The sequence below is a fragment of the Antennarius striatus genome, chromosome 10 (assembly GCF_040054535.1).
Source record: "Antennarius striatus isolate MH-2024 chromosome 10, ASM4005453v1, whole genome shotgun sequence".
NCBI classification, from domain to species: Eukaryota; Metazoa; Chordata; class Actinopteri; order Lophiiformes; family Antennariidae; genus Antennarius; species Antennarius striatus.
In genome coordinates, this window is record NC_090785.1 from 6,554,647 (window position 1) to 6,579,203 (window position 24,557).

At 40.5% G+C, this 24,557-nt stretch overlaps 1 protein-coding gene across 3 annotated transcripts in view; it reads right to left on the reverse strand.

The window, feature by feature from the left end:
* Positions 1 to 981: 981 nt before the first annotated feature.
* pcdh19 (protocadherin 19) overlaps positions 982 to 24,557 on the reverse strand; it is a 53,742-nt gene continuing 30,166 nt past the window's right edge. For all 3 annotated transcript variants that reach the window (XM_068326508.1, XM_068326506.1, XM_068326505.1), the window contains exons 4-5: positions 23,658 to 23,830; positions 982 to 3,649 (exon numbers count right to left, since the gene is read on the reverse strand). In XM_068326508.1, coding sequence (XP_068182609.1) covers positions 3,090 to 3,649; positions 23,658 to 23,830 — 733 coding nt within the window. In that variant the 3' untranslated portion in view covers positions 982 to 3,089. The remainder of the gene's footprint in view (positions 3,650 to 23,657; positions 23,831 to 24,557) is intronic.

Sequence of the window (24,557 nt, forward strand, 5' to 3'; positions counted from 1 at the left end):
TCTCTTGCTTTTCATTAATCTTTGTTTTTTATTCAGGACAGCACTCATTGTCGCTTGGCTTTTCGCCAACTTTTGCGTCTTTTTCGTAGGCATGGTTATAATGTGAGACTAATTTGTCGCTCTCTCACTGCAGTGTGTAAAATGAGCAGACATCATGTTGCCGTTTGGTCGACTTAATTCATTCATTGTCACAAACCGCTTCATCCGTCTATCCCAGCTGGTTTAGGCCGTGCGGCGGCGGAAACTCGGGCGCAACGCCTGTGCACTGCGGAGCCACACAGAGACGCAGACACATGCCCTCACACCTATGGCCAATTTGGAACGGGCAATTAACCTGAAGCGGATGTGTTTGGAGATGGGAGGAAGCCGGAGATAACCCACGCAGACACAGGGAGAACATGAAAACTCCAAACAGATCGAGACGTGAACTCGGAACCGCATTGCTATGCGGTGACAGCGCTCCCACTACACCACCCTGTCGCCCCTGGTCGATTTTAATAACGCTGAGATAAGCAGATGTGTCTCGTAACGAGAAAACTCGCATGAGATCAAAACACAATGGCGATTTCTGGATTCGGAATTTAAGTGGAGAAATGGATAAATTTTGAATATTTTTGTTGAAAGTATATTTTTTCCCAATATTATATCGCGGAAAATATCTTCTTCTTTTTTTATTGTAAGTATTTAAAGCATTGGTCGGACGCACATTGTCTGCTGATCATGCGTCCCTGTCAAAAAATGCGTCAAAGACGCAAGGACGCATGCAAACAAGGACACTGTGGCTTGTGCAACTGTTAGGTTCCATTTTATCAGTAGCCAAGCTAGCTAACTCCCATTTTATTCTCTTGGAAATGAAGAAAACTGTACAATAGGACTAGTATCAATGTCTTATCTGATCTCCTGAAACAATGTGACAAGAATAAAAACTCATCACAACTTTTAAGTTTTGCTTGTATTGAGTAAAGACAAGGAAACAAAAAAAACATTTAATAGTTTAATTATAAGCTGCTGAATACATTCAGTGATTATTCCGATTTTCATGTTGCCATAAGCCATGGGTGAGACCAGCAAAACATTCAGCTACAAGATCTAGTTTGTTGTATGCAATTTGTCCATTTTCATTCATGTTTTCCCATGTTGTACAAAGTTTTACTGCAAAGCAACATTTAACCACATTGCTGATGTGCAACTCGATTCTTTCAAGACCTTAGTTGAGTCAAACATATTTCCACCCAATCTGTTGTGTGGTGCTGGTAAGAAAGGAAGAGCCCGCTTTATGCCACTCTGGTCTCAACCATATTTTTGAGATCAACTGAACACAGATGGCACAGGTTTACAGCAGTACCAAACAAAGCTAGTGCATGTCCAAATGCCTTCAGTTGAAGCTGAAAAGTCTTGGTTAAATTTAATCAGGCCCAATAATAAGCCAATTTATTAAGATAGATGAAATAGGTGGAATTCCATCACCAGCTTGAGGAACACTGGGAGCCTTTGCTTCTCATCCTTAGATACTAAGATTAAGCAACATTCTGCACTCTGTAAGGTTTTGTTTGCATCTTTTTGGTTTCTTTTGCTATCTCACTCTAAGCTCATTGGACTGACACACTAACGTTGGTGCTGATATCGCTTTTTTGTTGTTGGGTTTTTTTTTCTTTTTCTTTTTTTTGTTTTTTTTTGCCTTTTTACATTTTGTAATAGCCCACACAGAAACTTGATGGCACAAGAACTGACCAATAAGAAACTCTTTACAACAAGGTAGACTGCAACAGTTGCCAGGGGTCACACAGTAAACAAAAAATAATAATCCAAGTTCATTTTTGAAAATAAAAAAAAAATTCAGATTCAATATAAAAGCAAAAGACAAATGAACAAAAGCAAGTTAATTTCAAGTATAACTTACTAATAAAATAACTACACGGCATTAAATATTCTCATTATACATTTTTAAATTATTTATAAAATATATTTTGGCATATGTTTTTTTATTTTGTGTTTGTGTAACAAACGCTACTGTAGCTTCAGTTGAACACCAATTTGTTTTTTTTCTCTTGAAACAAAACATTAAAGGGATTGTCACATAACAACGGGTTATTAAAAATTATAATAGTAAACCCTATACAGAGTTTCACATAGCAAGACATTGAGTGACGATCCCTTCTATCCTAGCCCCACAGTCAGAAGTCAAAATAAAGTACAGGACCAGAGCACAAAGTTCTAATTTGTGCTCCACTGGCTACAATCAAGGTTGGGCACAGGATTTTTCAAAAGCAGGTATTAAGTATTTTTTTCATACAACTTAATTTGAACACAAGGATCCATCTGTCCCACTTCCAGTGTTTGGTGTGTCTGGGCAGATTGTGAGTTCATTTCGCTCCGTCCTTCATGAAATATAAATACTGTAAGACCTCATAGTCTGATGACACCAGGATATCTTCAAGGATATGCAGATAAATTTCTCCTATAAATTGGGAAAAGGGCAAAAGAGAGAAAGAGGTGTCCGTTTCCTTCTCCTGGATGCACTGAAAACTGTTGGAGTAAATTGAGGATATTTTTATATGAATCCTGTGCATGTCTGTTGTTGTTTACTACATTGATGAAGCTCACTATACAAAGGAACAAAGAGCGATTTTGGCAGCTAGACCAAACTGCAAAAGCAAAGAAGGCAAATATCAGTGTGTGATACAAAAGTAGTTCAAAAGGCATAACTGTACTTAGGAAGTGGCACCTCAGATGTCCAAACACATGGCGCAAGTGCTGGAGAGCACCACTGGCTATGTCCATGCAGTCCGCAGTAATCTGTCCACTGATTTTGGACTGATAGAAAGTGAAACAAAAAAACAAAACAAGGACAAAGTACTGCGACTACAACAAAGCCACATCCACTACCTCTTGAGCACAAAACTAGCTGCAGCATAAAGTCCATCTGCATCCCGATCTGGATCTTGAATATTCTAGACTGCAAATGGGCGTGTCTCTCTACTTCCACAGCCTGACTTTGTTCTGGGTACACACAGCTATTGCGGGGTACATATACATTAGTTTGCATTGTATGTGTGTATGAATCTCGGCGTGTGTAATAGAGAAACTTGCTAAAGCACAATGTCCTTCAGGCGTTTGCTGCTGGGGGACTCCTTGTCTCGGCCATCGTGGAGTAGTGTGTTGATCTCCCTGACAGCTGGCTCACTGTCCTTCCCCTCCGGCTGCCGAAGCAGGCTGTGGTTGGCAATTCGCTCTGCGTCGCGGCATTTCAGTGTGTTGTAGGCAGATGACGGCTTGGACACTGGGCTCTTCAGGTGCACAGGGGAAGTGATGGGGCTGGCTGCCTCGCGCCCATTGCCAGCTTCACGGACAGCACCTCCATTGGCCTTGGGGCTACACACCTGAGACTCCTGAGTCCGCTTTCCTTTTATCTCTCCCCGTTCCACATCCTCTGGCCCATCCTTGCCAAAGGTGGCAAAAGTCCTTTTGGTTGTGCCATCCTCATAGTGTGGCACGTCCACCGTGGTGGCCTCAATGGACAAGGCGATGACATTACGGGCATGCTCGGGTGACTTTGCACGTGCCGGGATTGGAACACGAGGCATCCAACAGCGGTCAGAGTGGCCTAGGATGCGACACTCGTCCTGGCAGTGAAAACCTTCACTGGGATCTGTAAAGGGGACAAAGAGAAAAATGGTTGTTAAATTTGTCCTGGCATGTTTTGAGCCCGCATACTCATTTACACACAAGTCTTGTTTGACTCATTGGAGTGTTTGTCTCTCGTCTTCAACATTTCTGAATGTTTTGTTTTTCACATGAAACGCACACCTGCATCAAGACCGCAGTGCTGTTAACACTGCTGACTGATGACTACAGCTGTATGATTGGGGCACTTCTAATATGCCAATTAAATTACGTATTGTTAAATCAAAAGTCCATTTGCAGCTCTTGTGTAATCAGGTTTTCTGTAGCAAGGCTAGATAAAAGGCTGGTTTAAACAGTGCAATCAGATATCTCTCAGAGAGACACCAGACAAGTTGCGGTGTTGTTGGTTGGTTCATTTCTCTCTCTCTCCTTCTCTCTCATCTGGCGCCGTGTTATAAATATATAATGATGTTTAACGCTGGAGTGAAAAAAGAATTCCCTGAGTCTGTATTGCTGCACTCTTTTGTACTTGTGAGAAAAGACTTTCAAGACATTTTTGGAATCTATCAACAAAAAAATGTGTCTTGCTATATTAATCAAATTGAATGCTACAATTTTGTAATTTTTTGTATCTTGCTTGTTTTAATTCACAAATCTCTAAATGAAAAAGGGCTTGGTGCTAGAAAAATGAAAATTTGTGGAAGAACCTCAATTTTTTTTTCAATTAAAAAAATCTTGATTGGAGAAAAACAGATTACATTATATATTACATGATATGCGTTCACAAAAATAATTCAGAACTGGAGACATGAATCAGAAAAGCTCTCTATGCTACTGTGTTTTCCACCTGCACCAATATTCAAAAGCACCTTTCACACAGATACGCATCACATTCCTGTGCTCCCTACTGCTCATTTCACTCCTGGCAAGAGCCATCCTCCATTCCAGGGACCCAAGGTGACAAGAGGGGATTGTGAAAGGGATTGCCATCGACCCAAATGCATACACTTACATCTGGCAATCGCAGCTTGACAGATCACCTAATTAAAATCAGTAATGATCTGTTTTTCTCCCCTTTCCTGCTCTAGTGAGATGTACCTCGACTAAGGCCATCGGGTGTCTATACTTAAAGATTGGAAACAGACTTTTTGGTGAAAGATATGCTCGGGGTATTTCTCAAAGTATAATCTGATGAGGCTGACAGATAACATGGTGACTAAATGACTGAATGAATGATCAAAGTGTATCATAGGCTGTTTGATTCCGTATAAGGGAGTGAAGCAGTCATCATGTCTGAAGGCTTGAAACATGAGCACCAGCAACAAAAACGGAGATTGTGTGGGTCCAATTACACATAGCTAGGGTTAAATAGTGAGTCTGAACACCATTTAACACTAGTTAAATGCTACAAAAGTCATGCACATTGATGCATCTTTTAAAAAAAAGGTCTTCAGCTGCATCATTCACAAGCAGCTTATAGGATTTAATTCAGTTGAGGCATGGCTGGTAATACAGTAATCCCTTGCTTGTTCGCACTTCAAGATGCACAACTTCATTAAATCGCAGATTGTTAGTTGGTAGTCACGTGATACCGTACACGCATGCTACTGGCTGACAGCCACTGTACGTGCACTGCGTTCCGAGACTCATGGAACGCAGTGCACTTCTGTGAAACACAAAAGTGCCTCAGAGAGTCTATAAGAGTGTGGGAAAAGGTAATACAGATATCAGGTGGTTTATAGGGAGGGTCTATAAATGTTTTAATTACTGTAAATAATAAAATAGTTTGTCGCAATATCGCGCAATTTGTTTTTCGCAGGTGGTCCTGAAACCCATTAACCGCGAGTAACAACAGATTACTATATTGTTGAATGCAAGGGATAATTAAAGTATCAGAACAAATTAACTAAACCACAAAAGAAAAAGTTTTTTTAATTTTTTTTTAATTTTATATACTGGTTTGATCTCCGAAGGGAAATCAAGATAGCCCAATGATAAATTGGTGATTCTTGACGTTTTTATTTCAGCATAAAATCTAATGTACAGTGAGATAGTTAATATTTTTGTGCTAGCAGGCCATGCCAAAATCCTGTTTAGAATATGTATTTGTAGGTTCAATAATGCCTTCTAAAGTTGTACAGACATGCTACACATCAAATCTACACTTAATAAACTGATTTTTCTGCAAAAATCTGTTTGGGCATATTACATCTATTCTCTGATAAAAAATTTCAAGCATGTTGGTAATGACAGGAATTTTCTCTAAATACTTTGACTTTTTTTGTAGCCTGAAGCTTCTAAAGCATGAAAAGCCTTCAGGCTCAAAGATATACAAGTTGTATGCTCTCTACTTAGCAGTGATGCATATGCAGTGAATACCATTTTCTTGCCTTTCCCCACGGAGTCTATGGGAGGGTTCTGGGTTGTAAATGACATTGTTATGAAAGCATACTCTATCACACATCCTGCCTCTGCTAAGGGTTTCATAAAACACAGATGTTGCTCTAAAAGACACACAAAGTGCAGGAGACATTATTTCAATTTTTAAATAAAATGACAGGACATCAACCTCAAACACACACACAATCTCCTCCTACTCCATAAAACTTGTCAACTGCATTAGCAAGCAAAGAATTAATGACTTTTACAGTGGCTTTTAAGTTTTGAAGTGAACAAGTTCAGAATGGAAGACAGCGAAGGCACCTCCTGCAGTGAGAGAGTGTTCCAAGTCATTAGGAAAGTAAGACTGCCAATCAGTTCCAGGAACAGACCTAGCGCACGGAGCAGGATGTCATGAGCGACATTTCCTATCAATGATTTAATACATATTAATTACTGAGGGAGCTCCGTCAGGAGGAGGAGCTACCTGTTCTTGTCAGTGTCTCATATTTCCTTTGTAGCAGTGTAATGGAACTACAAGCCAAACTCTGCGTATTAAATAAGACGGCACTGTTATTAAACTGAGCTCCATGGTCTGACAAGAGTTGCATCACAAATATGTTCATTTACACATGTATATTCAGGTACACATGTACACATGTGTATACATTGGAAAATCAGAAGACTGCTTAGTAGCATAAATGACTCTGCAAAGCTCTTTTAATTAAATTACACCGTAATCCAGATATTTTTTTAAACAAACGTAGCACATGTGAATATTGTCAAGTGCGTAATGTATAATTGGATAGCATGATCGAAAATCTATTTTTTTAAAAATCCTAGTTTTCCCCTTATCTTGATCCACTCCAGACACTCTTGTTTTTTTGGTGCATGCATCCTTCCAGCCAGTTTCAAGTTATAGTTCCTTAAGCAGTTCCTAAAATGAGCAAAACACAGCGTTTGGCAATGTTAAAATGATTTTAGAAAATACTGTAATTTGCATTAAACCAGGTCCTTTCAAATTTTGAAATTTCTACTAATTTTTCCCACCCGCTGAGTTTCCTGACAAACCATTATGCTGTTTTTCTGTGATCCTGTGAGCAGACAGATGACAAACAGATGCTGGTGAAAGCACAACACCCTTAACGGAGGTAATAATAAACATTGTCACTTCAAATGTAAAAGCAAATTTCTCCTGATAATGCTGACCATGTTATTTGGTTTGTAGTTATGTGGCATAGCATTGGGAGAAAACCCACACATCCCCTTGATTTCATCTTTCATCTGTTGCCTGCCAGCAGCCAATTCAATTCTGTCTCCTCCCTGTCGATCAGATGAAGACGTCTTGAATTCAAGCAGACAGATCTCCAGCTTCATCATGGGGCTGCCACAGCCTGACAAGCTCATTGCTTAATTCATCCTTGTGCTTCGAACATAATGATCCCTACATGTCATACAGTTAAACATGCTATTTGCCGTTTACTAATATAAGAAAGAAAGAGGATGGAAAGCAGATGGAAGAAAACTCCCAAAAAAACTCAGTTTTCACTGGATATTTTTCTTTTCGTATGGCTAACACATGGCGCTTGCCTTTGAGGACAAAGCCAATATTCCTTCCAAAAACAACACACAGCCTCAAGGTTGAAAATGATGTAATCCTGTAAAATGCATGTAAGCACTTACAAGAAACAGAAGGCAAGACCGAGAGGCCAGAGACAGGGTTTAGTCAATGTGAACCCAGATTCAGGTGACAAAATCTTAACTCTATAGTGTTTAATTTAACAGGAGCCAAGAAGCAATGGGAACTGATGACACAATTCAGTCAATTCTAGCAGGATGAACCCTAACAGAGATTTGGAACAGCAGTGTGGCATGATAAATCATTTTAGGAAGAGTGTCTGCCACATTGGGCTTAAACTGCTTCTTTTTGTATTTCTTAGGTTTTTTTTCCTCCGCTGACATTTTTATTGTAGCAGTAACAAGGAATGTCCTGATTCTGTTTAAGAGAAAAACAGATACTCTTAAACAGACACCCAGACAATGCAATTAAGGTGTACCTGTAATGTTGCTCTTGTGAAAGAAAATAATTTAAGGCAATTCAAACGTGAAAAGACGTTTTCCTTTTATTTCCTCTCCATCTTTGACTCATTTTGAAAAGATGATTATTCAGCTCTGGTGATCAGGGAGTTACTGGCAACTCTGATTTTATGCTTTGTGGGGTTTTTTCCCCCCATTATTTTGCATTGTGATTTCTTTTCTAAAGGACGGCACAGTGGTGCAGTGGGTAGCGCTGTCGCTACACAGCAAGGTAGTTCTCGGTTCGAGTCCCGCTGTGTGGAGTTTGCATGTTCTCCCTGTGTCTGTGTAGGTTCTCTACGGGCTCTCCAGCTTCCTCCCACACCCAAAATCAGGCAAATTGGTCAGTCCCAAATTGCCCTTAGGTGTGAGTGTGTGGTTGGTTGTCTGTCTGCATGTGGCTCAGCCTGTACCCTGCCACACTCCCGCAGTCGGCTGGGATACGTTCCAGCACCCCGTGAGCCACGATGGCGGAAGAATCGGGTCTAGAAAATGAATGAATGAATGCACTTGTCATAAAGTCTGAAAGAATTTGACACATTGGAAGTTAAATAAAAGTCCGCAGTCCTGACGACCCAATTTGAAGAGAGCTTTGCACGGGAGTAAACAATCTCTGTCTTGTCTTAATGGTATGCAGAGGAATTTCATTTACTGCGAAAATGCCATCCACTTTTCTGCTTTCATCTTGGGGTATCTTTTACAATGAGATGGCTGTTTTCTAATTGCTCTCATATTCATTTTCCATCCTGGCAGTCATATGGAAAAGATTGATTAAATCTAAATTGTTACTACAGCCTTGATGGAGCCTGTGATGCAGGAAACTAAGGGAAGTATCACAAGGGAAGAAATATTTGGGAGGGGGAAAATGGCACCAGCAGGATAGAAGAACAGACGACAGTCTGTGGTTTGCTCGGAGTCTGAAGCATGCTTGAGACCTAACAGGCTTGGCCCTGACTGAGCCTCACACAGGGGACAGAGCTTAACATCTAGGATGACGTAACTATAGCAGAGGGCAGTTCTGCATCCAGCTAAGGCTGAGGCTTGGCCAGGCTGCCTCCTACACCACTCACCAGGGAGAGTCCAAGCTCTGCTGTCATCCCATCCAGCCAATTCAGTCTGTGGGCCATAAATCAGCCTGGAGGCCTGGCTCCTGTGGGAGCAGCAAGATGGAGTGTGATGGTCTTGTTTTTACAAACAGTAGAGGGGCACCCTTACTGCGCCACGCAAGTCATCATTCTTTACACAGCACCAGGTCCTCTCCTTCTCCCAACAGCATCTGGTTCAGTCACATCAAGGTACCCCCCTCTCAGCTCACCAACTCAAGCCGAATATTTATCCTACTCCTTCTGTCCTCTTCCGGCATCAGTACCACTATCTCATGAACACTGGTGTAATTTAATAAATCCTTCACTCACAAGTCTATCAGTCTTATTTCTACCTATTTGAGCAGATTTCCTGGTGTTCACCTAGTCAATTATTAATTTTGAAGGAAATTAGACTCAATGGATTGCCTTTTTAGGGCTGTCACATGGCTGGTGAAGCCAGGGCTTTGTACAGCCTATTTCTGACCATTACCACCACTGTCAGTTCAAAATTGCAGAGTGTGTCTAACAGCTTTTCACTTCCAGAAGACCTATCCCCATACTGCCAAAAGCTGATTCAAAACAGCAAGTTAATTTTAAGTTGATGTTGAAGTCATTATTGTTTTGTATTTGTCAATAATTATTTTAAAAGCAAGCAACAAGGCAATTCTGCAAGTGTTTACATCCATTGTTTGCATATTTCATCCCTTGCTGCTGGCCCATCCAGCTCAGCCTGTATATTCTGCAGCGGAGCCTGGTATAAAGAATGAATTTCCAAACTGGTGTTGACAAACAATGCACTGGGTTCTAAATTGGTACAAACAGCATCTGTTTAACAGCTGTGTAACAGCAGCGGGAGGGGAAAAAAAGCAATCACTGTGCTGTTTTATAAATCACTATGTCATCGCACGGCACTGTGTTGCTCAAAAGCAGGACCACTGGCCAATGGACTGCTTGATGTTGTGGAAACGGTGCGAGCTGGTTGTCATAATAACATACAGTGCATGACCAGGCTGGTTGCAATTCCACAGCAGCAGATTATACATTTTCTGAAAGGATTCTCTAGCCTTATTTTGCTCTTTCCCTGCTAACCCTGACTTCTAGAGATTTCACTGTGTCAGAAAATGTTGAGTAAGGCTCCAGAAGCGTCACCCTTGGATTGGAGCAGGACTTACAGTATCTAGATCTTATGTGATAGAGCTTTTTAGAACATAATTCATAGCCTCATGTAGTTATAACTGTTATTCTCCCTCAACATGCGTCCTGGACTGGGTTGAACCCAGACAGATGGACATAAACACATAAGCTGTGTTAGGCTGCCAAGAAGACTCGGCCCAACAGAAAACAGAGGGTTCCCAAGATAGGTAGAGGGAGCAATAGAACATACTAATGTATCCATGAAATGGCAACAAGCCGCTGTGATGGCCACACTGCCGACCCAGAAACATAGATTCGGTAAAGGGCTCCTCACTGTGAATCTGTCTCCTACTGGAAATAAACATAATATGCTAGAAAGGATACTGCTTGTGCCGAAGCCCTTTCCTGGGGGACAAACTTACAATTGTAATTACAGGTAAATTGTTTTCTATGCGGTTTCTGGCCTTACTAGCACATTTTTGATTTGCATTTTTACAAAAAACAAAGTTTTAGAGCTTTCTTATGTGGCTCTATATTTGGATGTATTGGCTACCATGACCGCGGTGCACTGGCGTCGTGCCCAGAGTGTCCCCTGCCTCACGCCCTATGCCGCCGAGATAGGCTCCGGCTCCCCGTGACCCGCTGTGGTGGATACAGCGGTGGTAATCTGAAGATGACTGACTGACTGGTTACTATGATCAAGCACAAACATAATTCGTTTTTTGTTTCATTTGATAAAGATTTTCACACCCAAAAACAACAAAATCAAAAAATTGTGGGGAAAAATGTTCCTTGCAAATACAATTTAATGACTGGAGGAGAGTCAGCAATGCATTTTGATTTAAGATTTGGATTTATTTACAGTAATGACTGGAAATTTTAATATGCACTGTATGTGCTACAAAATAATAATGCTATACATATTGCTGTAATTGGTACAAGAAATTGCCTTAACTTTGTGGTAGTAAATTAGATACATTTGTTGCCACACAAAACTATTTCAAGAAAAACCAATCAGTGATGTAATTCAATGATGAATTTCATCAGGAAAATTCATCTTTGGATGGTGTTTTAGAAGGGATCATTATTTTAAAATATGAAAATTACAGGATAAAAAGATGCAATTAAATGCAAAATGAAACTGCACATTTAGCTCATCTTGCTTGAGTAATTTTGTTACATTTCCAGTTAAAATATATTACCAGAAAAACTGTGCAGGAAAGAGACCATTCAAAAGTGAAACAATTATAATTTTATCAAAACATCTGCTATCCTAATGCAATAATGGATGCCAGAGATTGAAACACTATGGGAAAACATTACAAAACAATACTGCTACATTGGTTGTTTGTTAATCTACTCAGTCCTTGAAATTCCACAGAATGGCACTTCCTACTTTCATTGCTTCTATAACTGGTGGACAACTATTACTTGCATTAATATGAAAAAAAGACGCAAGGTGCAGATACCGTCCTTTAGACAATTCAATGTAATACTTAGATTACAATTATTCAGTGATTAAGTTGCATTTATTTAACTCTGAGAAAGGTACGTATTTAATAATGCAAATAATAATGTATTTAATAATAGTGCAATTTCCTCCGGGATTAATAAAGTATATCTATCTACATCTAATATAATTTTTTGTGATGTGATGTACTTCATGAAGTCATCAAATGCCATTCTATTCAACACTCACCAACCAAATAATTCCTGTGGGCTTCAAATTAACCTGCATTTTGAAGCCACATTAACAGGATAATACACTCCTAAAACTCAGTACAGCAGTCTGACTGCCTGCCTGTGTCTGTCAGCTGCCTGCTTGTCTGCCTACATGTCTGCCTGCCTGCCTCATTCTGCTTGGTTAGTTTTCTCTGAAACACTTCCGCAGAGGACATCTTTAAATACACTGGAACAAATGCAGGATTTCTGTGTTTAAGCTTGACCGAACTAGCAAGCTAATTTTCTATTAAACCCTTCAGTCTGGGAGAAGCAAAGGGACAGAAACAGAGTCCTAAATTACATCTGTGACTGGGGATTGGAGTAGAGGAAAGCCGTACGAGTAATGGGGATGAAGGGGAAATGTTTCATTGGTAGAGGTATGAAAAATGGTTTGTCCCAAGCGTGAAACGATCAAATCCCGAAGCCAAACGTTATACATTAAACACTACATCTACAAAATTGTTAGAACCTGTTTTTAATTTCAGATATTTTAATGTGGGTCAGAGAAAAACTAACTGCACTTATCAGGAAAATGTAACACTGCAGAATGTGTGTAGCATGAAGAGTTTATTTTGTAACAATATGTGTGTGAGAAATTAAAAATGATTGACAAATAGGGAATGGATTTAATGGTCTATGGCACATAAATTCCATACAGGAAGAAACCGCTATATTCTCGTATTTGTCGTTGACAGGCATTTCTCACCCTTATCCTTTTTGAATATTTTTATTTCCCCAAGTGCTTTAATTTTTGTCTGAAATAAACACATTGCCTTGGCTCCAAACAACTGTAGCACACTGGGCAACAAACCAATTTCTAAGGATTCCATTTCTCTCTGCAAGCTTCAGCTTTGCCTGAAAAGTGTGGCCTTACATAATTAATATAATGCGGCTTCTCATTCAGTCATGTTCAATTTGTGTCATCCAGGACTATGTGTTTTAAATTCTATTTTATTTTCTCGCAAAAGTGACAGTGTGGTTCCTACTCTTATTCTTTTCTTTAAAAAATAAAATAAAACTTGGCATTTTTCCTGAAAATTCAACCCACATGTGGAAGTAGGACATGGCGAATATGGTTGTATGTGGTGTGTCATACGGGTTTGACTCAGCAAGGCAGAAATATATTGGTAACAGGGGGGTGAGCCACACTGACAAATTGGTCTCGATTTGTAAAGACTGTTGCCCTGTTTCCAACTGATCCAGATTGACAGTGCCACTCAGGAAAGAGCAACAAATAAAATAAATAAGGATAACACAGCCAGGACCTTGCTGCTCAGAGATGCCTTAGATTTACACCTACTGGGCAGAGGGGAGGCAAGAAGGAAGCGTTTGTAACTCATTCTATTTCTCTGTCACAGGAGACATTCTGCTTGGCGTTTGGAAGTCATGCTGCTTCTTTCCTAGGTTCTCCATTATTCACCACAGGGAGGGAAGTTTGCACCAAGATACCATTTAATATCAGGCAGTCAAAACCATTGTCCACAGCATTAGCCACCCACCAACCAGCAGTGCTCTAAATAGCGGATTGTCAGCAGCGATGTAGTCCAAGGAAAGAGCTGCAGCTCGTATCTAAGACTTGCAGATTGAAATGTAGTTGGGTGACTGGTCTGAAGAAAAGACAAGGAACTAATAGGCATATTTTTTCTGATTTGAGGAACATCACTATAGCATAAATGATGGCAGGGGTCTGACACAGTGGTAGTAATTGGATTTCTCAGGGACCTTGTGCCCACTGATGATAACATGCTGAGCTGTGACATGAAAAGTCCTTATGTGTGGCAAGGGAGCAAGGTGCAGCAGAGTGGAAGTGACAGGTGTCAAAGATCTAATTCCCCAGCGCCTTCCCGATCCTCGACTTCCTTTTCTCTAGAGCTTGCAGAGGAACAACCTACCCTGTGGTAAAGCCAAAGACCAGGCTTGACATTCAGTCACAAATCGAAGCTAATAAAACCAATGTAGTGCAGAGGAGAAGGAGGAGGGAAGGGGGGGGGGAGTGCTGGCAGCGCCATAGATATAAAAGGTCATGACCTGATTGCTTGCTTTATTTATTTCCTGATGCTAATGTGAGCTGAATACAGGGGGAGCACAGGATGTCTACGATGTGTTGGAGAACACACAAAGGAGCCAGAGACTCCCACTGTGGATCTTACAGAGGATGTGGGATGGTGCAGTGTCTGGCCTGAGTTCCCTCCCTGTCCTCTGCATGTGTTCTGGCTTCATCTTTAACAAGGACTGCATGAGAACAGGCACATCATTAAAAAGAGCCACTCTGAGGCTTTCCTGTCTGCTGTTAAACTTAACAGCCGCCCTCTCCCATTACCTTTTATCCTTCCTTTTAAAGAGGAGGGGGACAGTGGGGTTTGAAAAGTCACATTTGGCTGGCAAGATGCCTCTATCGAGTGAAGTCTGTCCTTTAGTCAATTATACATAAACAGAGTGAGGATAAAACTGCCTGGAATGTATTAAGGTATTGTTTCTTTGAGGGGAAGACAAAAACCTTTATACTGCAATGAGACAATCTTCATACTGTAGCACACACTTGCTTTACACTGACCTAATTATGTATAATATATTAATGCCATATGATAATTTGCTTCATTGTCAAGACAAAGATGTGGTAACCTTGAGGATGCATCACGTTAGCGGCCATTATACAACAAAAAGGACCTTTGTGAACCATGTTTCTCATGTCGATGAATTCACTTTTATTGGATTATCCTCCACCACTGGTTGAGACCTTGTCCGGCTCTTGACCCCTTTCAGACACAAAAAAGTCAAACAGGCAGAAATCATCAACAGTGTCGTGAATAACATAAAAATTTAATTAACTACGATTAACTCTGTGTCATTTTAAGGTTATGCTCATTAGAATTTCTATCTATAGGCAGCTGGTATAAATAATGACAATAATGATAAATAGGACAAATGTTTCAGACAACTTGTAGGTTCTGGAATAGGAGAATATTTTGCAAGACAAAATCCAAATTAAGTCTTGACCAGAAGACCTGGGAGGCGACCTAAGTGCACATACATCCCTTCAGATCCTCCTCTTCCTGTTAATATACCTTCATTCCCTCATCAATAGTTTATAATCTGTGTCACAAGCTGCCTCTCACGACTCAGACCTACTCAAAATGTTGAATTACAGCATAGTGAGCTCATCCCCACGAGGTCATCCAGGGGGCAGTGAGTGAATGCTGACACTAATTGGTGAATGAAAGATAGTAATGATGGAGTTAATTTAGAAGATTCCTCTTAAACCTCTGTAGGGTACAAATCCAAAGAGTGCATTCTTTCAAGTCATGCTTCCATAGGAGTGAGAGAAAGTCCGCATTTCATCTATAAAATGTTGGAGAGTAAATGATTTTCACTGAATATACATGAGTATAATAAATGGAAATGTTATAGCAGCATGCCTAAAGGAAGTAACCTTTTGTTGCCACCGCTGAGGAGGACCACATAACTTTACATATTCCTGATACTCCATCTGAGTTATTATGTTGTCAGGAGAAACAAGGGGATAAGAGCTGAGGGGAAAAACCACGGTGGAGATGACGAAGGCATTGGGGAGACACTAGAATGAAAGAAAAATAGGACGTAGGAAATCTCAAATGGATTAAAGAGGATGGAAGTATTGTGATTTTCACAGAGAAAGGAAGTAATGGGGGTTAAAAAAAGAAATGCAAGCTGCTGCAGCATAGGAGAACCCACCCCGCCACCTCCCACCCCCTCTCTGTCTTCCCCCCTCACTCACCCCACCCCCTCTCTGTCTTCCTCCCCTACTCCAGCTGCAGTGATAAATGTCTCTTTGTATTCTGGACAGAAAACTGCAGGCTACAGTGTACTTGTCAGAAGACAGCTGATTTTACCCTTAAACAGAGCAGAGTATATTCTTAATCTTTCCCTTCAACTAGGGGGGAGATAAAACAAATGCTTTGTGCCAAGGCACATTAATGCCTGAAAATCTCTCCTCATTCACTACAGTTCTGTGTGTGGTGTGTGACTGCGAATGCACTCCCGTGTGCATGATGTACAAGGTTTAGTTATGACATATGCATACAAACTTCATTGCTGTTTCCTGCATTTCCCAGCATCCTTGATACATCTACAGTATAGCTGTGAGGTTCCACCATGAGGGTTCAAAACTGGGAGCTGGTGCTACAGGTAATAGAGCTGATTATAGCTATCCAGGCTGCGGGCCAGCTGCCAGGCTCTGCCCTGCCTGGAGGGAGCACAGGCTGCCTGGTGTCTGATATCCTGGGTTCCCTGTAATACAAGCCTTGCTTTGGCAGTCACCCTGTGACTATCTTGCCCACTTCCAGCCCACACTGAGGCTTCTTTGAGTTAGTCTATGTGTATAATATGTCCTTATCGGGTTGTTTACTCCACATTGTATTAGTCTATAGCGATACTATTTCAGCAACAGGGTTGCGGTAACTCATGCTTAAGCAAATGAACATCAAAGACTCGAGAAAAAGTCAAGCTGTTAAAAGGGGATCTGGGGTTATATTATCAGATTATGAGTAGTTTCAGATTTATTTATTTTTTCATGAATGCAATCATATTAAATAAGAGTGGATCATGAAATACTGTAGCTCACTGTTAACACCATGATGGTCCAACGGTAGAAAGGAAAAACTCCCTGAACCATTAGCATTGCTGTACTGGTTAGCTGGTTTTACCACGGTGCTGGCCAGTTCTTTGCTCATTTGAATGTGTTGTTGAACAACACATTAAAAAAAAAAAAACTTATTACTAGTGATGATGTGTGTATTTTATTGCCCAGGCCTCATATACAGTTTGTCCATGCTTTCAAGAACATCATCTCAAAAGGTGTTCTGGTCTGATGGTAGTATTAGCAGGACGCCATCACTTATCGGTGACTTCCAAATCAGGTTTACAGTGTCATCACACTATGGTAAAGGTTGCGTTAGGTACGAACACAACATAGTCCTTGGTTGAACACAGAGGAGAATTGTTTTATTGTTGTGTTGAGTCTTTGTTGCTCTCTAACAGCATTAACTTTCTCTGTCCTCTTTTACAATGACTTCTAATGGACTTCGTCTCTCCATTGTAGACTTGTTTTGGTTTTATTTACTGAATGGAGTGATGTTCTTGTGTTTAATTAAATAAATAACAATTTAACTTATGTGTAAGAGTACAATGATTCAAAAAAGTCATCAGTATCTATAGAAGGAAAATGATTTCAATGTGGGTGTCTATACTCACACCACTGGTAAATGACAAGCCCCATAGAATAGGAGGTATTTTTAAAATTTCATGTTGAAGTTCTTATCCCACAAGGTAAAATGGGAGTTTATTTGAGTTTAAAATACATATGAAGAAGCCAAAAAAGAGATCTTCATCCCCTGACACACAGTGATGGTAAATTTGTGAACTGCTTAAGTGAGATACATCTTTGAACAACAATACCGACTTCTAGCCACATATTGTTGAATTAATTTCTAAAACAAATCTAAATTATATTATTGGGAACAGGAATGTGATGTGATTAATAGAAGTAAAGCATGTGAAGGTGTGTTTGTGTGTGTGCTGCAGTTGTACATCCATCTGTTTTAACCCACGGTCTCATTACTGCTTGCTTTTTTATTGCACTGGGGCAGAAGCTGCATCCATGCAGTGACCTCAAAACAATTTAAAACACCATGGCACGATTAGGGAAAATAGCTGCAGCCTCACATCCTCCTACATGAATCAGTCCAAGCCACAAAAGACCAGTGAATCGGAGACGACGCCGGAGTTCTGCCGGTAGAATTCAGCTTTATGCCTCCGTCTCTGCATCTCTCCCTCTGCCGTATCGTCTCTTCACTTTCTCCGTCTCTTTCCCTCTTTCTCCCTCCACCTCTGATTAACCTTTACATGCGAACACACACCATGTACTGTGCACACACTGAAATTTAAAATTCAGGTTCTCCCTCCTCTCTTTTTAATACTCACTCGGCCCCCATCAACTTCAGCACATTACCTGTTCTTAATCTCCCTCCCTCTGTCTAGGATCATCCTGATCCCCCTGTTTTTCCATCTGCTGGTTATTGAGGCCCAGCTTGGCTGGGTATTCAAAAAACAACTGTGATTCACTTGGTTTCTGCGGAGATTATTAACACACCTAGCATGCCACAGCATCATGAATAAGCAATGGATATCCAGAGCCCTATTTTCTCTCTCTGCGTTTCCTCCTTTCGCTGCCTCTCTCTTGCCCTGTCGCATTGTGAATTGAATGCCAGGATTGTCTAGAAAATGAGCTGTCAGTGGAGGGCATGCAATGAGATACATCAGGTTCATTGTGAGCCCAAGAAAATAATGAAGTTTTTCCATTTCTCTCGCTGATATGTTCAATATGCTATCCATGACAAGTGTAGAGAGATAAGCAGTCCCCTCTTGAGCTGATTAAACACACTGTGTATATTAGGGAGAGCTTTGGCATTCTAAGGGTTCAAGGCGTGCTATTATTGTAATACAATCTCACTATATGTGTTCAGCATGGTTTGGAAACAACTTCTGCATGCTTTTCTCTTTTTGTTTGTATCAACATTAGTGAGGAAAAGCAGCTAGAGGCACTGCTTGTAAAATATTTAAAGAAAATCAAAACGTGTCAAGTTTGTTTAAGTTCTTCTTCATATCTCTTAACTCTTGGAATTTACCAAAGAACCAACAGAAAGGGCTCATACAAGATTTGTAGAATCTTTTTTTTAAATAATTTGTTAGTTTACATATGCAAGTACTACAGACAAACTCATCGATGCAGGAGGGAAGAATATGTTTCCTAAGTGGGAGAGATCGTTGACCGATTTTACCTGATGCAAAATAAATATTGGTCAGCTCTGTTTTATTAGATTTAGCTGTAATTTCAATAAAACAGCCAGTGACATCATTGAGTTCCACCTTCACTCAGCACTGTGAGCATGACTGCAAAGACGAGCACAGATGGACACAGCTTGAAATGAAATTTTATTTCCTCATACTTCCCAAGCCTCTTCATCTCAGAGGCGAAATCTGCATCTTGGTGGTTCATTACAGACTTCACCACACCTGCCTGAAACCATTCTCTGATGTGTTCGAGTGTGTAGTGCGCCTCAGAATCTTATCTCCATTAATGCATGCATTGCACTGAGCTCTTTGTCACTGTCAGCCATTTTACCTCCACCATGGGTTGCACATTAGATTAAGCAAATCCAAATCAAGATGGATGCTCCCAGTCTAGGGTTTGATGTTAATCAAATCATGAGACATCATAACGCACACTTGTTGCCGGCCTATATCGCACAAAGAGTTTCGATACCTAATTCAATCCAATATTCTTTGGGAGTTATATCCTCTGGCACATTCACACTCCTGGAGTAAAAAGAAAAAAACACTCCGACCTGTCAAAGAGATTGCTTCCTGTTTTGCTCTTTTTATTTTTGCTTCCTGAGACTGCTTACTACATTCTCACCTTATCGCTCCATTTCTGTCTCCCTCATACAAACTCTCGCTCTCTCTCCATCTCTCTCTCCCTCACCCCCTCTTGAGTTGTCGGCACAGCCCTGTTCCTGTTGCCTTCCTGAGTCTGACACCTGTCAGCATTTTTGTTAGTAGATCAGAGAACTACCAACCAGAAATGTTCTAGTATTGAATATAGGGCAGGTTTGCAGCAGGAAAATCATGAAGTGCTTCTTATTCTTTAATTCGATGGGGGGTAGGGAACAGCTTGACTAGCAAAAAATTGAGAGATGTGGGTTGGAGATGTTTAGATAGATGGAAACAGAAGAGAAAGTGAGAACGGAAAGAAAGGGAAACGGATAGAGGAAAGGTAGGGGGAGCTGAATTCAATTAAGAACGGCGAAGCCCAAAGGATCTGCTGATGAAAGACGGGAATATGGTAAAGTCTGCAGCCCACGGAGGGGGCTTCCATTCCTGGGCTTCAGCTTCAGGCACACACCCACAGGGAGGCTAACAGATAGATGAGATAAATTCTCCAGAGGTGGAGGCCAAGGAAACTGTCAGAAATAAAAGAGGCCTGTTCCCTCATCTGTCTAATTGAGCAATCTAGGATTCCTTTGAGTCTGTTAAGCCAAGGATATGCACTTTTTTGTTTTTACTGATGCATACTGACCTCTTGATAAGTCCAAAACCAAGACCACAAACCTCTAAACCGACAAATCGGACAGCATAAAGAGGCATCACGCTCTTCCTTTCCCTCCCGCAGAGATAACTCCAGCGATTTAACAATACATGAATCTTAATCCTTCAAAACCATGGCTCATCCAATCCAGGGAGAATTAAAGTGTGAGCTATGACAATCAAAGGGAGTAAAAAAAATAGATTTAGCTCTTTGTCACAAGCACCCTCCGATTCTGTTCCCTCGCTTCTCCCTTGACACTAATGGTTATACAGAGCCCAAGCTAGCATGTCGCACATTTTTACCAAATCCCCCTAACTTCACAGACATGCCTATAAAGATAAAGAAGAATTCCTTTCACATTGCTTCCTCTCCATTTATGGTTAGGGTAATATCATCCTTTTTTATTCTCCTAAAAGATATGAGCGGGCTATAATGAGTTAGAGATAGCCTATCCTATATAGATTTTAGGAGATGTAATTTGTAATGTAATGTAATTTGTACTTCATATACTTCCCTAATCTAATCCAGTGGGTGAGGATACTTCAGGTCAGGTTTTACTTTTTAGATTCTTGACAGAGATTCATCAAAGGGACATTCACTCAGATTTACATCCGAAAGCTTTTTACAGGCACTTCACCAAATGTTACGTTGCCACGATGTTGTTTGGAACCACAAAAGACAGAAAAGTGGTGAGATAGTGAACAAATACTAGATATAAAACTCCAAAATTGACACAAAAAAAGGTAACAAAAACAGGCCTGGGTTAGTTAGCAGCTGAATCTTGTCACACAAATAGATTTCCACATGAATGCCTGAAAGATGACTGGGATAGAGTCTTTGTGTGGAGGTAATGGCTTGTCTCCTGGGCAAACAAAACCCTCACATGGCACTGGGAATGGTAAACATTTGTACCGTAAAAGCCCGAGAGTTTAACCCTTCCTCCTTCCCCCTTTCACTTCCCTTTTGTTCTCAGCATTTATCAACAAAAGAAAATAGAACAATAAAAACAGAAGAGAAAAAAAAAACAAGACTCTTCTATCCACCGCTTGTGTGTGTTGTTTTCCGTTGGCAATTGCAGTCTTTCAACTTGTTTCTTACTTTAACTGGCAGGAGAGGTACACTGTACAGCAGACTTGTCCCCAGAAGACTTCCCAGTAGTGGGGTGTTTAGCGAACATGCCTATTTATTTTCTGACAGTCCCCTCTATTTACTCAATAGAAGGAATAGACTAGGTCCGTTTTTGTTAATTAAGACAGGCAATCTTGAAGTAAAACTGCATCGTTACATGAATGTAACCGCTACACTGTTTTCATAATATACAAGCCGGCACAGTTATATTTTCTGCAGTAGCACTCAAGTCAACACACACGAAGGAAAATGAAGCTGGGAAAAGTGTGAGCTAGTGTTCTCATGAGAAGCCACAAAAAATCTGATGATGTAAAAATCCTCATATAACAGTAGAGACGGACACAACTGAGACTCATGCTGAATCTGCCTATCTTAGTCAGCCTGCCATGACCTTTAACTATGTAATTAGACCGTTGAGATGGTAATGGAGGGACATTTTCATTTAGCATGTCATTACATTTCTGCACGTGTAAGGATCTTTGGCCAATTCATTTAATAACTGTTAACAGACTTATTCTCTGGTGTGACCAGTGTGCTGACTGATTTTCAAAACAAAGGGAGAGAAGATAACACTGGTGCCATTTTCACAAATCCGCTGGCTTAAAGCAATTCTGTAGTTGATTATGATAAAAAAAGCCAATAATAAACTAATTCAAATTCTAAACAGATAGGTAGTTATTATGTATTTGTTCTGGTAGAAGAATGGATAAAACTGTGAGACCGCCTCATGTTTTGTTTACCAATATTATGCTGCTTCATTATGCATTCAGGGGGCATTGCATCTATTTTGCTGAAACAGATAAAATCATTGGTGATGCTGATGAAAAAAAGAACTGCCTCAGAGAGTTCTCCCCACTTGTAATATCCTTCTCGTACATCATTTCTAATTGTCTCCTATAATGAGCCCCTACTACTTGAGCACCTGTCAGGATGTATTTCAAACATGCAGAATTTTGCAGCAAGATGCAAACCAATTTTAGCCGGTAACATATTGTCAGCAAGTACAATTTTTTTAATTAATTATCCATTTAAGATGATTGGTTGCCATACTAGTATTTCTCAGCTAAGTCATGATGTGATTTAACGGCGGTTAAGATAGAGCCATTTCTATGGCTGTGTTCTTGATTTACATAAAGCGTAGGTTGACAAATAGAACTTTTCCATGTGAAGAATCTAGTTAGCCAAACACGCCAGGTACATGTCGAGAAAAAGCTCACATACAATACGTATAATGCTGCTTTTTCAGCCACGCCCACACATTTTACATTCACTGATTAAAAATAAATAAATCCCATACCTGTCATTCCTGTGTGCATTTTTAAAAATTGGGATGTTTTCTTTATTTTTTGCTCATTAAAAGTTCCTCACTATATGTGCTGAGAAAGAAGAAAGAGTGGTGAGAAAATAGATAGCGTTACTAGGGCAGTGTTTGTAGAAAGGAACCGAAAATACAATGACAACCGAGGGGAGAAAAACTCAATTTGGTGTGAGTTCCTCAATTTGAAGCACAGTGTAAATGTAAACTACAAATATTACGTGATATTTAGGTGTACCTTAAGTGTGTGCTTCTAAAATAAAATATTCTATCCAAAAAAAGTTACTAATATGTGTTGCCCTTACACGTCACATGCCCTGTTCTCCAGAGCTGTGGCACCTGCACATTTCCTTTGAACTCAATAAACACAATCGGGTGCAAATTTTAAAATCCGTTCTCCCTCTCTCCTCCTCTTAGTGACCCTCTGTCTTCATCATATTGACTGGCAGTAGTTAAGAGTGAACACGACCCTAACACTGACTGCTGCCAACTGAGTGGAAGTCTTTTTTTTAAAATGGGAATCCAGAAATGAAACATCAACATTAATTCTCTGTTAAATTGACCCCCTGAATAATGGATGAGGGCACACGGAGATATGTAGATTTCCACCTTCTACCTTGTGGGCCTAATTGCCATCATTCAACCACGTGTGACGCCTGCTCCACTTCTACTTTAAGACATAGCTACTATCCGTCAATAATGTTGGCTAAGCCTGTATCAAAGGGTAGTCTCAGCTGTCAAAGATCCCTCACATTAGCTGCTCTAGAAGGACATCAAAGACCAATAAACACCCTGATGTAGTTCATACTTGTACATCTAAAGCCTGCACAGGGCATAATGCATCTTAAAAGATGCTTCAGGAGCATAAAATAGACTTGCACTGACAAATGCCCATTGGTCTTATCTTGGAACACGAGAAAGGCATTTCAAAGGTTGTTTGAGACCACTACACGCACATATACACATACAGACACACACACACACACACACACACACACACACACACACACACACACACACACACACACACACACACACACACACACACAGGTATAAGCAGGGATTTTCTTACCTTGGTCTGGCAGCTGGCAAACATTGGGGGGGACAGTCATGTTCAGCACATCATTGACAGCAGTGTCAACATAGTGTCCTCTCTGGACATCATGTTCGCTATCGGTCTGGTCGCTCTCCTCGTGGCCGCTGTCCTTCAGACTGTTCCCCTCTAGGTCCTTGAATGTTGATGTGCTACATGGGGGCCAGGAGGGAGGAAACGGAAATGTTGATTAACTGTCAAACCTCCTTCCCTTGCATGCTGTTCTTTGTCCCTGTGTGGTTTGTGAGGAGCAGTATATCTTCCTTTCTCTGTTGGGGTTTTACATCAGGTTGTTGGAGTTTTTAGGGTTTGAGGTCTGTTTCAATGAATTCAAGTTATTTCTATTTTCTTCTAAGTTCTTCATGACACTAAGTAACAAAGACTATGCCACTTTTACATGCATTGTGGAAGACTGCAACAGAAGGAAGTATAAATCTTCTTGGATTTGGGTGATTTTTACCTTCAAAAATAGTATAGAAGCTGTGAGTTGCATCATAAGGGGACATTTTGGATGGATGTGCTGACTTCAAGGACAGTACACTGAACAAACAGAAGGCACTCACTCACTACAATCAAACAAATACTGCAGTAATCAGGAATTCCTGGAAGGAAGATGGATGTCGGAAACGCTGGAAGCATACAAACTGAGCATCTGTCTGGTTTGGGGCTCACAGTCAATAAAGAGTGTGGGGTGGGGGGGCACAATCAACAGCTGCACAGTCACAGCATGATTTCCCTTCATTTGATTTCCATCCCACTGGAACAAATTCTGCTTTACAAACAACACTAAATAGGGGGGAATATATGAACATGTGTTCTTGCAGGGGAAGAAAAATTATGATCGAGTTCATATAAGGGGAGAATAGAGGGTGGAGAAAA